Source organism: Typopeltis vanoorti, chromosome 12 (assembly GCF_054136105.1).
Source record: "Typopeltis vanoorti isolate ZY-2024b chromosome 12, IOZ_Tvanoo_1.0, whole genome shotgun sequence".
NCBI lineage: Eukaryota > Metazoa > Arthropoda > Arachnida > Uropygi > Thelyphonidae > Typopeltis > Typopeltis vanoorti.
The window spans coordinates 71804913-71818730 of record NC_143560.1 but is presented as its reverse complement, the minus strand read 5'-3'; the positions used below and the strand labels follow the sequence as shown (position 1 = coordinate 71818730).

The following is a 13818-nucleotide window of genomic DNA, read 5'->3' as shown; positions in this document are numbered from 1 at the left end:
TAAATTAATAATTAATTAATAATTTAGCTGATTTTTTATTCTTAATCAATAAGTGATAATTAATTATTAATTAATAATTAATTAAACATCAATTAAACCATCATTAAATTAATTTGTGCTGACAAATTAATTTAAAAATGACAAATTCCAGAACTTCTCGCGGAACACCTATTCACCTTCCTTGGAACGCCAGTGTTCCGGGGAACACCGGTTAAGAGAGAAAACCGTTTTAGAGAGAAAAACGTAAGGGATTTAATTAATCAAACATAATACCCATAAAATGAGGGGGGGGAATGGAAATTGCAGTCAATAAAGAGCTTGAGCAACTATTTTTTTATGATTATATCTTTAAAAACCTCTGTAGTGTAGCATCGCTTAGAGAAGGAAGTGGTCATAATTCGTATGGATGGAATCTGAACCATTCCAACAATACATCTTGCTAACGAGAAACTGAAGCATAATTATGTTTAATTTAACACGTAGGAATTTTTTATTACTTTGGCCAAACTCCTCTTTAACTTTGTTAACTTTATGAATAATGACTTATCATTCTGGAAGATTCCTTTACTTGAGTCAGGCTGGGCATTGTCGAAAGAATTTCAAGTATGCAATAATGTTACACGACCAACAAGAGATTCTGCAGCGAATACATTTCCAAAATATAGAGAGAGAATCATAGAGACAATGGATCCAAACCCTCAAGCAGTCTTCTCCAATCTCTAACCATATGTCCGAAATTGGTTAACAGAAATTTTGATTGGAATATATATATATATATATATATATTTTTTTTTTTTTTTTTTTTTTTTTGTTACAGCATCTTCAAAAATATTTGTGTTCTTCATTGATACACTTCCTCTTGTGAGTGCTTTTATACTATCTAAAGTGCTGATATGTAAACTTCACACTGAACTCGATGCATTTGAAGATTCAAAGTAATCGGCAACTAATTGATTAAAGAACTGTAACGATCTTCAACGTGTTCGTTTTATACTTGGCAGATCATGGACAAGCACTTCACTCACACATGCTCACAAAAACGATCGAATGTCGAAGCAACTTAGTATCGCAGACCGAGTTACTGAATTACATACGATTAATAAGGTTAAATGAATGACATGCCAACAGGTGTGATCATGTCTAAAAGAGATAGTATGCCATTCTACAGAAGTCGAAATATTCTGAGAGGTGACGTTTTATTCATAAGAGAATTTTAAAATTTAGTTGAATTTTGCTTCCGTTGGGAAATAAATGAAATTAATAATAAAACCAACTAAAGATGTCTTAATAGTTAAATTTAAATAATTATTCATGTCTTTCGCCAGCTTTTCGGATCTCCATTTCGTCCACCACACAGAAAACAAAAGCGATGATCGTGAATCTCTCACTCTTTCTGGAAATTTCTTCTATTGGAGTTGTCGAGCAAAGTCTCGACAACTGCAATATGCTTTGCTCAATGTCATAACACTTTGCGATCGCATTTCCATTCCTTCTAGATGGAAATGCGGTTTCATAGGCGCATAGAAAATTTAAAAATCATTTCTTAATAAAAACAACAAAGTCAAGCTTTCAATATACACCTCTTCATAACCTCTTTGGCACAAGATAATTATCACCTGCTCTACACTGGTTATCTGAGTGGTTGAAATTTAAAAGCGAAGTTACAAAGCTTGCTAAATAATATCTTTATTTTCTAAAAACAGTCCAGTATGCAGTTAAAGCCACGCTTAAGATATAAAGCGAGATCTATCAGCAGCAATACATCATGCATTTCAATTTTATCACCCACACACACACCTTTTTTAGCCGACATCACTAAAGTCCGAAATTTTAGTTGGTTCATAACATCGAGTTTTTTTATTTTTTTTTAGCCGACGATTGGCTCAGAAGACCGCGGAATACGAAGAACAGCTAGTTGCTCTTTTGAACAAATGCAGTGCATTGGAGAAGCAGAAGTCCAGGTTGCAGAGTGAGGTAGAGGTGCTAATTATGGATTTGGAGAAGGTAAGTTCCGTTTATATCATCTTAAAGTCAAGAAAAGTTTATACGCCACATAAATATTAAATTTTTATTATGAATTAGAAACTTATAACAGTGGCTTATGATCGCTGGCAACAAAACTCTCTCATCCTTGCATAAATATGCTGTAACAAACACTATTATGTTGTAAAAACCATTTACTCCCTCTTCTTCTAGGCTACTACGCATGCCCAGAACCTCGAGAAGCGCTGTGCTCAACTTGAAAAGTTAAACACCGACTTAAAGTCCAAGATAGACGAACTAATTGCATTATTGGAGGCTGCACAACGAGAGGCCAGAGCTAAAGCTGCTGAACTCCAGAAACTCCAACATGACTACGAGAAACTGAAGGATCAGCGCGATGGTCTGGCTAGAGAAAACAAAAAACTAATAGGTATGACACACAGTTTGATTATTCGCTTCTTTCAGCAAAATAAACCAATATTTGTTTGCTTCTGGAAGATTTTTTCATGCAGTTTTGAGAAAGAAGCATGAAACATATTTCAGAAACAACGAATTTATTTATTTATTTTTCTATTTACAAAAATCAGCAAGGAAAAATATAGAGAGAAATGGAAAGAAGAACATTTATTTGAACAAAGATAATTGCAATGCTTAAAAGAAATTTAACATGTGAAGATAAAGATGTCATTTTGCTTCTTTACAAGGCCTTGATAAGACCTCACTCGGACTATTGCGCGCAGGTCTGGTCTCCTGATTTTTCCGTTGTGATTCTGATAAAATGGAGACAGTGCAAAAGAGAGTGTTAAAATATCACCATTGACGAATACTGATTACGAAGACAGATTAAGAATTTGTCGACTGCAGACATTAGCAAACAGAATGAGGAGTGGGTGATGTAATTGAGACGTACAAACTTCTGAAAGAGTCAAACAGGATTTCAGTTCATGGAATTTTCCACTGTATGGAGGGCGTGGAAAGGACGAGAGGGCATTCCTGGAAGTTGAGAATGAATTCCGTTAAGAAGGCGTGATGGCCAGATTTTTATCTTATAGGGTGGTGCGTGATTTGAATGGATTGACATTGAGTGCAAGCAGTGTGAATGAATTCAAGAATAAGTATGATAACTGCTGCGTGTAGTATGTCGCCTCTCTCGATGAGTTTCTGACTCCCTGGATGTTTCTCATAATAATTTTTTATTTTTTATTTTTTTATTATTTATTTATTTTTTTATTGCTAAAATATTTGTACATACAATGAACAACTTGTTGACATTGCACCTTATCATTTTACAGAGTTCAACACTAAGTGCTGCAATTCCTACATTGGATTTCAATTAAAATTTTTAATAATACTTTTTTGCCTTTATATTATGTATTTACAACACATGTTCTTCTAATATTAACAATGAAAATTAAACGAAATTTTTTGTATGATTTTTTATTTTTTATTTTTTTTTTAAAGTTTGAGAAAGAGTGATTATACATACAAATTTCTGTATTTGCTTATGAGGACTACTTGTAGATGAGTGAGGCAAGTTAATCCCACCTACTTCGAAACTTGGGTTAGCTTTTATGGTGAGAGTGGGATTTAGCCTTCACTATTTGTGTTGTTGCTACTGTTTATGTATGGGATGTAGGCATTGGATGCTAGTGATTTGTAATGTGTATATTAGTGTTAATGGTTTCTTAACTTTGTTGGTATATTTTCCAGAGTTCGATTTTTTAATGTTCTGTAGTTATCTATGTATTTTAACTTTCTTGGTAGGTTGTTGAGTTGCGTGGGTATCTGATGTGATCTCACAAAAGAACCGCATGAGTTGATGAAGGGTGTGGGGATGTAGAGAGTTGTTGTAGGTCGTGTTATACGATATGTATCTCTGTTGTTTCGACAGATGACGTTGAAGTAATTCCTTGTTAATGTCATGTAGTGTTTCAGGTTTTTAATGATCAGATTTCTGTGTATCGCCATGTGCTTGTCGGATATTGGTTGTTGCGTGTAAGGTGTCCAGATCACTGTTGACGATTTTCCTGTGTAATGTTTCTAATTTTGTTAGGTGGCTGTTTGAAGCATTTGCATAGACTGTTCTGTATCTGAGTAGGGATTCGCAGATACCGTGATATAGGAGTTTTCTTATGTTGGATGGAATAATGTCTTTAACTTGGAAGAGTTTTGCTGCGATGATCCGTAGTTTGGTGTGTGTAGGTATTCTATATGTTTTGTCCGTTTAAGGTGGGAATCTATATAGAGACCGAGGTATTTTGCGTGTATTACAGGTTTGATTTCGGAACATTGGCAGGTATTTTTGTTGTTAATGCAGAGGTATGTGTGACAATGTATCGATAGTGATGCGGGCCGTATGATTCTTGGGTTGTGTATTATCAACATCTGTGTTTTGGTGCGGTTGATTAGAATTGGGTTTTGGTGGAAGTATGTTGTGATTTCGTTTAGGTCTTGTTGTGCTTTGCAGAGAGCTGTGTTAATGTCTGTGTGGATTGCTAGTAGTGCAGGGTCATCTGCGTATTGAAATATTTGACTTGTTATGGATATGTTATGAACATCGTTAATGTATATGTTGAATAGAGTGGGTGATAATATGGCACCTAGAGGTACATCGTGTTTTACTTGTATACTCTCACTGTGACATGTACCTATTTTTGTTACTTGTGTTCTGTTTGAGAGGTAGTTCTTGAACCATGTATGCAGTGTTCCTCTTATACCTATTGAGTATAGTTTGATGAGTAGTATGTCATGTTCAAGTGTATCAAATGCTTCGATTAGGTCCAGCAGTATAAGGACGGCATACTTGTTTTTGTCGAGGCTTTGTTTATTGTGTCGGCGATGTCTTCTAATAAAGTAATGGTGCATTTTTGTTTTCTGAAAGCCATATTGGTTTTGTGAGATGATGTTGTACTTCCATAAATAGTTCTGTAGTCTGGTGTGTGTTATTTTTTCTAGAATTTTTGAGATGACTGGTAGTTTAGCTATTGGTCTGTAGTTCTGAGTATCGTTTCTTTTGTCGTGTTTGTATATTGGCGTAATTACTGCAGTTTTTAGTTGTTGTGGAATAATGCCTGTGTCGAATATTATGTTCACGAGTTTCAAAAGTATTGGATTTATTTGTTCAAAGTGTGTTATAAGGTCTGTGAGTCTTATTTTGTCTATTCCTGGAGTGGTCTTTGGTTTTAGTTGTAGGATTGCTTGATCGTTGGTAGTTTGTCTTTTTTGAGTTGTGTGATGTTGTTTGTGAACGCATGGTTGAATGAGTCTGCTAGTTCCTCTTGGTTCTGTGTCCTGACCGAAGTTTTTTGCAATAAAATCTTGCGCTGAAGTTTTCTTTTTTCGGGTTACTAGTTCGTTGAGTGTAGCCCATGTTTGTTAAATGTTGTCGTTATATTCCATGAATTTTTGAAAGTAATAGCGTCTTTTTGCCCTACGAATTTTTGTTGTTAGTTGATGTCTTGTGTTTTTTGTATAAGGATTGTAAATGTGTGTTACTGGGTGACTTTTTAGGTTTTTTTCCATAGATTTTCTTTTACAGTAATAGTATTTAGTATGTCGTCATTTATCCATGGATTGTGGTCTGTTTGTCGCCTCGTTTGTGTAGGTTTTGTTGCTTTTTTGTATATTTCTGTGAACGTTAGGTGAAAATTTTCGTATAATGTTACAGGATCGTTTATTTTAAGTAGGGAATTCTAGGCTGTATTTTTTACTTGGTTATCGACAATGTTCTTTAGTATGATCGAGTTTTGTCGAATTTTGTGGTGGTGGGAGGGTGGGGTTACGAAACGTAATAGAACGAAGTTGAGACAAAGTAGTGATCGGCAATTTTGACGTTAATTACTGATGATGTATATGTATGAATGAGAGCCCGTATGTTGATATGATCAATGCATGATTGTGTTAGTGAGTTATTCAGTATTTCTTCTCTTGTTGGGGAGTTAATGCTAGGGTTTATGTTGTACTGATTTAGTATATCAAGGTATGTGTTATTGTTTGAAGAAGCGTAGTCAAGAGTATTTATGTTAATGTCTCCTATTAGGATGAGCCTGTGTGTTGTACGCGGTTCGATGCCGCTTAGCCATGTTTCTAACTCGTGAAGAAAACTGAGTGGATTATTATCTGGGGGTCTGTATATTGTGTATATTGTGTATTTGATACTATTGTGGCTATTTGTGAGTTCCAAAATTAGTGTTTCCGCATGTTCGAAGTGAGTTTATTTTTCAGTCACATTGTGTTTTTCTTTGATAAATGCCACAATGCCACCTCCTTTTTTGTTTAGTCTACATAAGTTGTAGGTTTGATAATTATTTATGTTGTATGCGTAAATTTCTGTGTCGTTTATTGTAACTTCGGTCAGTATTAACGCATCTATGTTTATCATGGTATAATTGAGCTGTGTTATCAATGTAAGCCAGTGTTTTTTTATACTTCTTATGTTTGTGTGTGTATGATAGTGAAGTTGGTGTTGGTGAAAATGTTGTCTGACCATTTCTTCAAAGAGTCAAAGGCCTTGAAGTTTATGTTGTCTGACTGGATATGTTCGCCTATGTTTGAGATCTCCATTATATAGTTTTTAAATGAGTTCTAATCTTATTCTTAAGGATGTGAAAAGTTAGTGTTTTATATTTGTAGACTGTGTAAGTCGGATTCACTTGTAATTATGTATACTCGAGTGTTTTCATTCTTTCTGATAATTATCTGGGAATTCTTTGTCCACAGGAACTTGTAGTTTTTCTCTGTTTCTGTCTTCCTTGCTTGGCATAGAAGATTTTTGAAGTATGAAGTATGAAGTATGAGAAAGAGTAATTGAAGCAAGGTTACGGCAGGAAACGAAAATTGGTGAGGAGCAGTTTGGATTTATGCCAGGAAGAGGGACAACGGATGCAATATTTGCGCTAAGGCGATTGATGGAGAAATATAGAGAGATGCAAGTGGATCTGCACATGGTGTTTATAGATCTGGAAAAGGCATACGACAGAGTGGCCAGGCAGGAGATATGGAGGTGTATGAGAAAGAAGGGGGTGTCGGAGAAGTACGTGAGGTTGGTGAAGGAGATGTATGAGGGAACAGAAATTCAGATCAGGTCTAGTGTTGGCATGACAGAAGGGTTCCCTATTGTCGTAGGGCTACACCAAGGGTCAGCTCTGAGCCCCTACCTCTTTGACCTGGTCATGGATGTACTAGTGGAGGATGTCAAGAAGGAGGCACCATGGAGCATGCTGTTTGCCGATGACATTGTTCTATGCGAATCATCCCGAGAGAAGCTTGAAAATACCCTGGAAGAGTGGAGAAAGGCATTGGAGGAGAGCGGCATGAGAATTAACCGGATGAAGACTGAATATATATCAATGGGGAGTGACTAGGATATCGTCATACGACTCCAGGGTGAAAGGCTAATTTCAGGGAAGAAATTCAAGTACCTTGGGTTGGTTGTCGAGAGGAATGGTGATCTGGATGAGGAAATACAGCACCGAATAACATGCGGTTGGATGAATTGGAGGAAGATGACGGGGTCCTGTGCGACAAGAGAGTGAGTTGTAAGAGAAAAGGAAAACTCTATAAGATGGTGGTGAGGCCGGCGATGCTCCATGGTGCGGAGACGTGGCCTATAACCAAGACACAGGAGAGGAAGATGGAGGTAGCGGAGATGCGGATGTTGAGATGGATGCGTGGCGTGACAAAGAAGGACAGGATAAGGAATGACTACATCAGAGGGACGGTTAAGGTGGGACCAATTGGCAAGAAGATACAAGAAAGTAGGCTGAGGTGGTTTGGACATGTTGAGAGGAAGGGTGAGGAGTATGTTGGTAAACGAGTGGAGTATATGGAGTTGGAGAGAAGGAGGAAAAGAGACAGGCCCAAGCTCAGGCGGAGGGATAAGATGACAGAGGATCTTAGAGAGAAAGGATGGAGTCCGAAGGATGCTCTGGACCGAAGAACTTGGAAGAGGAAGGTTAAAGATTCGTGCGCCGACCCCATTTAATATGGGATAAGGCAGAGTGAAAGAAGAAGAAGAAGAAGAAGTCTAGTGTTCCGTTATATAGATTGGTGTTGGGAGTTTCTTGTCAGTTAGAATCGATGTTCTCGGCCTTATTTTCTTGCTTGCTGTAAGAATGGAGTCTCTCAGATTTCTGTTGGTAAAACGAGCGATGATTGGTGGCGGTCTCTCTTTATTTTTTTGTGGGCCTCGGTTGATATAGGTGATATCTGTGGTTGCGATTTGAATTCCAATTTTGCTGCCGATCAGTTGCATTATGTTGCTTAAGTCTTCTGTATTTTCTTTCGTTATTCCCTCAATTTGAAGTTCTTTTTTTCTTTCTTTTTGTAGCATGTTTTCCATTTGACACTTGAGTGTGTTTACTTCTTTCCGCAATATTTGATTTTCGCGTTGGAGTGTTTCTTGCGTTTCTATCGCTACCGTTAATTTCGTCTTTATTTCTCGCACGGTTCCTAACATTTTTTCAGAGGTCTCGTTATTGAACTGTATGTAAAGCTCATACTCCTCGAATTTTTTGTTAATTTGTTCCATGTATGCATGTAATAAGTCTTTCACCATGAGTTTAAATGAATCAAATTTATCTGTAATTGTAGGATCCGGAAGCGGCTTACCTTGATGTGCGTCGTTACTTTTCTTTGGTGGTGTCTGGTCTTTGTTCTTCGTTTTCTCACGGCACTATTGACATCGCCATACGGTCCGTTTCACGGCTCCTTTAGCTTTCCACGTGCTTTCTGAGATCCCTGATCTCAGAGAATAATAATAATAATATTAATAATAATATGTGTGTGTTTGCTATATATATATATATATATATAAGAACAAGTTGTTCCTACTTGTTCGTTGTCTAGAATTTTTGTAAGAATTGTAAGAATAAAAAAGATAAAAAAATATTTCAATTTCTTTTAAATTTTTTATTTTCTCAGACGATCTCGCTGACACCAAAACTCAGTTGAATGATGCCGTTCGTCGTATTCACGAAATGGATTTGGAAATCAAGAGGTTAGAGAACGAAAAAGAAGAGTTGAGCTTAGCCTACAGAGAGGCCGAAGCACTGAGGAAACAGGAAGAAGCCAAGGCTCAAAGGTTAACGGTAGAACTTGCACAGGTCAGGCATGACTACGAAAGGAAGTTGTCTATGAAAGAAGAAGAACTCGAAGCTCTACGGTAAGGTCTTTGCAGTATCTATTATATATCCTAAACACATTAACATCATCTTTACAGTATAAACAGCAATCAGCATTCCATTCTAATGTACATATTTACTTATCAAAAAGTTTTACATCGCCTGTCTATTGATATTTGAAACACGCATGTGCAACATGCTAAACATATGAATATAGATTCCACATTCCTTCCAATTCATTGTATATTCTAGTATTCGGAGAACCAACTTTGTTACGTTATGTCCGCACAAAAATTGAAAGTTTCATTTCTTTACTTAGATTATGCAAGCATAAAAATAAAAACCATATTTTCATTATTTGCGTAGAGCTTTTAATGTTTTAATAAAGCATTGGGATATTAATATGGGATGATTTTAAAATAAAAAATGTAACAACAAAAAAATCCCAAAAATCCTTTTTGTTAAAGACATAACCCCTGTTTAAAAGGCACCTAAAGCAATTTTAGCCTGTCTCATACGGAGGTTTCAGAATTTTCTTCTTCCGATATTTTTCCCTCAAACGGAAGTTTCAGATTTTTACTTCCGAGATTTTTCCCTTATACAGAGATGGCATGGATTTTTCTCGGGTTTTCTATTATCAAAACAACCAATTCAACCAGAAGAACCCAATTACCAGACATAATACATTAGCCTCATAGCCATAATTTCAAAACAGCATCCTCCCTGAAACACGGGTTTTCATTCTAGAAAAGAGCTAAAAGAAAAAGAAAATGCACAAATTAAAAGAGAATGATACACTAGCCTCATAGCTTTAGTTGCATCGGCGGTAATTATCACCAACCCAATCAAACCCTATTCAAATGACGCATTTTATTTACGCAAAATATAAACATGTATAATGCTGAAGTGTAAAATAATGTTGTTCTATTAAAATGGTTATTTATTATTAGATCAGATTTACAGAACTTTTATATCCTTTGTTAATGCTTAATGAAGAAATGGAAATATTACAGTAATATCTAATTTTTCCGAAAAACTCAGAAATGTTACAGTAGTATTGCTGACTTTTTTTTGTTAATTTTCGAAAAAGAATACCCAACCTATCGGTTTCTTATGTTGGAATGACGTTATGCAACCTGTGAAGAGATTGAGGATGTTGGTAGAGATGATGCAAAGAGACAAAATAACAGTTAGATATCTTAGAGGAAACCATTAGTTCATCATGCATTGTCACTAACAAATTATATATAGCATGGATATTATTTCTGGGAAAACTCCCATGCTACTCCTCTTAACAAACTATTACATTTACGGCTATTTTGCCTGCTTCTGTTTAGGAGTGCCCCTGTTTAAATGTCATTGGCTATTTACTGATGGATTCTTAGGGCATTGTAAATGTATATTTACTAATAAATATATGTAGCACAAAGGAAGAGAAATTTGCACTTACCTTTTTCTGGGTGTTGTGGCTTTTCTTCTTTCTGTGATGTGCAAACTACTGTGTGTGTGGGGGGGGGATTAGGCAATGTGGGAGAATTAAAATAGAAGTCAATTTCTATTTTGATGTTACTTTATTTTCTCATGAACAGTTTTGTATTGTTGTACTTTAAAAATTGAGATTGGTTTCCTTTTTTTTTTTTTTTTTTGCTTTTCGCACTTGAAAATAGAGATAACCCAGATCTACAAATTATGATGTCAGATATTCCGAGATTAATATTTGGCTATCTTTCTGGTCAGCATGAAGCATCGCAATTGTACGTCTTTTTAATTATTGACCTTTAGCATTTTATCTCTAGTTTACTAGTTGGTAAACTTATTTAACAACTTGATTACAATTGGCAAAGGACGATTTCGTGTTTTTGAATTTCTCTAGTTTCGTTTTGTTATTCTGTAGACTGCTTTGATATCCTTAGTTTCTTTGTAGGCGTATACTTCTGTGGGTAATTGGCTCAAAAGATATATTTCGGTGATTACACATTATATAACTGATTAATAAAAAATGTGGTGTAATCACCGAAATATGTCTTTTGATTTTATTTTATATTCCGCCATTTTTTTTTTTTCTTGTGGGTTTTCTGTTGTACTGTTCGTTATATCATCTATCTTTAAATTTACTTAAGCCTTTTTCTGCTTCAGTTGTTCTATTTCAAAGTTTAATATATTAAGTTCATCATCTTTAGCGAGTAGAGTTTCAGATAGTGTTAATTTATTATAATTGTTCTTGATGTTCTTAACAGTCTTAAGAACATCTCAATACGATATTACGTGAAATGTTCAAGACATCTTTTTTTTTTCTACATTAAAATAAAAAATCAGCTGACCTGTTTCCAATCTATAATCTTTGTGCTATTATTTTGTGTCCATTGTACAATTCGAGTTCGGGTTGGTGCTACATCGCCACTGTAATCGGCGTGTGTTCGAATTTTAACTTCGAAGTAGTCAATGTCAACCAGAGCAAGTAAAGTGCATGTTTCCCACGCAACCCTTCCACGTGACGTAATAAACTTCACCCAGTAATCTTTATTCTCATCCCTGGAAAACTGTCGGAGAACCACTGCGACAGACTGTACCCCTGAATTCTTCTGTGAAGTGAAAATTTTTCTCTCATAAGAATTTTTCTCTCATTAGCAAAAGACAAAGAAAATATTATGAGCTACTAACAAGAATTTCACTATTCTGGGTAGCAAAGAAAACAAAATATTCCACAGTTAGAGAGAGAGCGACTGTTGTTAGTTTATATATAGTCTGTTTCTTGAAGATAAACTGGCTTACACAATGAGTCTGTACCGAAGTAAATCGTTAACTGCAATGATGGAAGCAGAATCCAGAATTAGAGAACCCAGAAGTTTTATCAAAGTTTTTTCAACAAGAGAAAACAGGTAAGCATTCATGCTTACGCTAGGTGAGTTTAGCAGCTGCCTGCCAAGTACTTTAAGTTCTTATCTATTTAAAATGCGCTAGGAAGTAGCTATACATTTGTCTGTTGATAGCGAAGTATAGGTAGAACTTACTTTATTAAAAGAAATGTGATCAAAAATAACAATTTTAGTTAAAAGTTAAACCAGGAACGTGTTATATCTTACCTTGACAGGAAAATTGAAAAAAAAAAAAAAAAAAGTCTACGTTACCTTTGAATAATCTAAGAATAATTCAAAAACAGCTTTAAAGCTAGAATCATAATAACTGTATGTGAATGTTAGCTGCGATAATGAAAGTAGAAAAATACTAAGAAAAAATTTAAGTCGTTTTTGATCTAAGAGACGAATTCGTTTCTTTTCCTCGATATCATGACCTTGTCTTTTTTAAATGATAAATTCCTGTCTTTCATCGATATGAATTTATATGCTCATTTTTGATAAGTGAAACGACCACTCAGAATATGAAAAACTATTGTTCACACGTTAAGGAATTAAACATAAAATCATTCACATAAAATCTTCACATATTGTGCTATTCTTAAGACATGCATTCACCGCAGAACAGAACTTCAATATTGCGTAATCCTGCTTAACATTCGGCCTTGCAGTGCTTCTGGATACTACCCAACTGTGTGTGCGTGTGATGTAATTCTAAATCGTGTGTGATGTAATTTTAAATTCTCTTTGAAGTACCGAATTTTTGATTATGTTCTGCAAATTATGTTCTGTACGTTTCCATTTAAATTTCGCCTTCAAATTTTCATCTGATTTTTCAGTCTATATATTTTCTAATTTAAAATCTTATTTATTGTCTTTATTTTTTAAATTCTCTTTTAATTAAGAATAAAAAAAGAATTAAGTGCTTACTTCTTGCTTACAAAAAATACATCAACATAGAAATGGCAAATGTCTTGACAAATGGAATATTAAGTAAACGTGCTTGCTAAGTCGAATTCAAAAGAGGATAACTTCATTACGACTAAGCAAGTCAGTTTATTTACTTTTCGTCACGATCAATAAAAGTATGTTTTTTTGCCTTTCTTTTTTTATACGTAGTTTTTCTCGCTACAGAGTGCATAGTCCCTAGCGAGATAGGTGTCAAAGGTAACAATTAAGCCGTTGCATGACGTTGGCTATTAGTAGAAGAACAATGCATTCTCTGTTAGCCTCCGTAAGAGCTTCGTCCAGATTTTACTTCCCCTCCAAGAGGGCTCAAAATATAACGGCGACTTATGGTCGTAAAGAATGCTATGGCAAGCGTTTTGTGGCCCTTTATCAGCGAAGAGGAAAATAGCACATCAGAGTTTGCTAGTCTCAGCTGCTCTGCCACTGCTGCAATCACAGGACTACCAAAGCTATCTTCACAGAGTGCTTCGCTCAAGCGAGTACAGTTCAGATTTAATATTCTAGCGCCTCCTACGTATGGCTCCAGGAAAACCATTTGGACGAGCTCGAACCCATATTTATGAAGATAACTATTCTTTCGGCAGTGGACTGTACGCGGAGGCGCTAGGAGGTGTATTAAAAAAATACGAAAAACCAGCGCCTACTCCTATCATACCTGAATTGATTACGGAGTCTGATGGTTCTAGACAAAGCGAAGAAACTGGGTTTGTTCGAAGATTTCGCAGGGCCTACTCGACAGCTGATATTTCAACCAATCAAGAACAGTCGGCATCTTCGGATACTAGTAACATTCGAGAGCGTAGATTACGAAGAAGACAAGTTCAATCGTATCATGAAGGCGATCAGTTTAGGGACAAAAAAAGTGAGACCTCTCATCGGGAAACTCAAGA

At 35.7% G+C, this 13818-nt stretch overlaps 1 protein-coding gene across 1 annotated transcript in view; it reads left to right on the top strand.

The window, feature by feature from the left end:
- The window catches only part of LOC150100879 (paramyosin-like), a 73703-nt gene that overhangs the window by 40622 nt on the left and 19263 nt on the right, over positions 1 to 13818 (top strand). The window contains exons 8-10 of the mRNA XM_090402058.1: positions 1872 to 2004; positions 2197 to 2413; positions 8905 to 9145. Coding sequence (XP_090258184.1) covers positions 1872 to 2004; positions 2197 to 2413; positions 8905 to 9145 — 591 coding nt within the window. The remainder of the gene's footprint in view (positions 1 to 1871; positions 2005 to 2196; positions 2414 to 8904; positions 9146 to 13818) is intronic.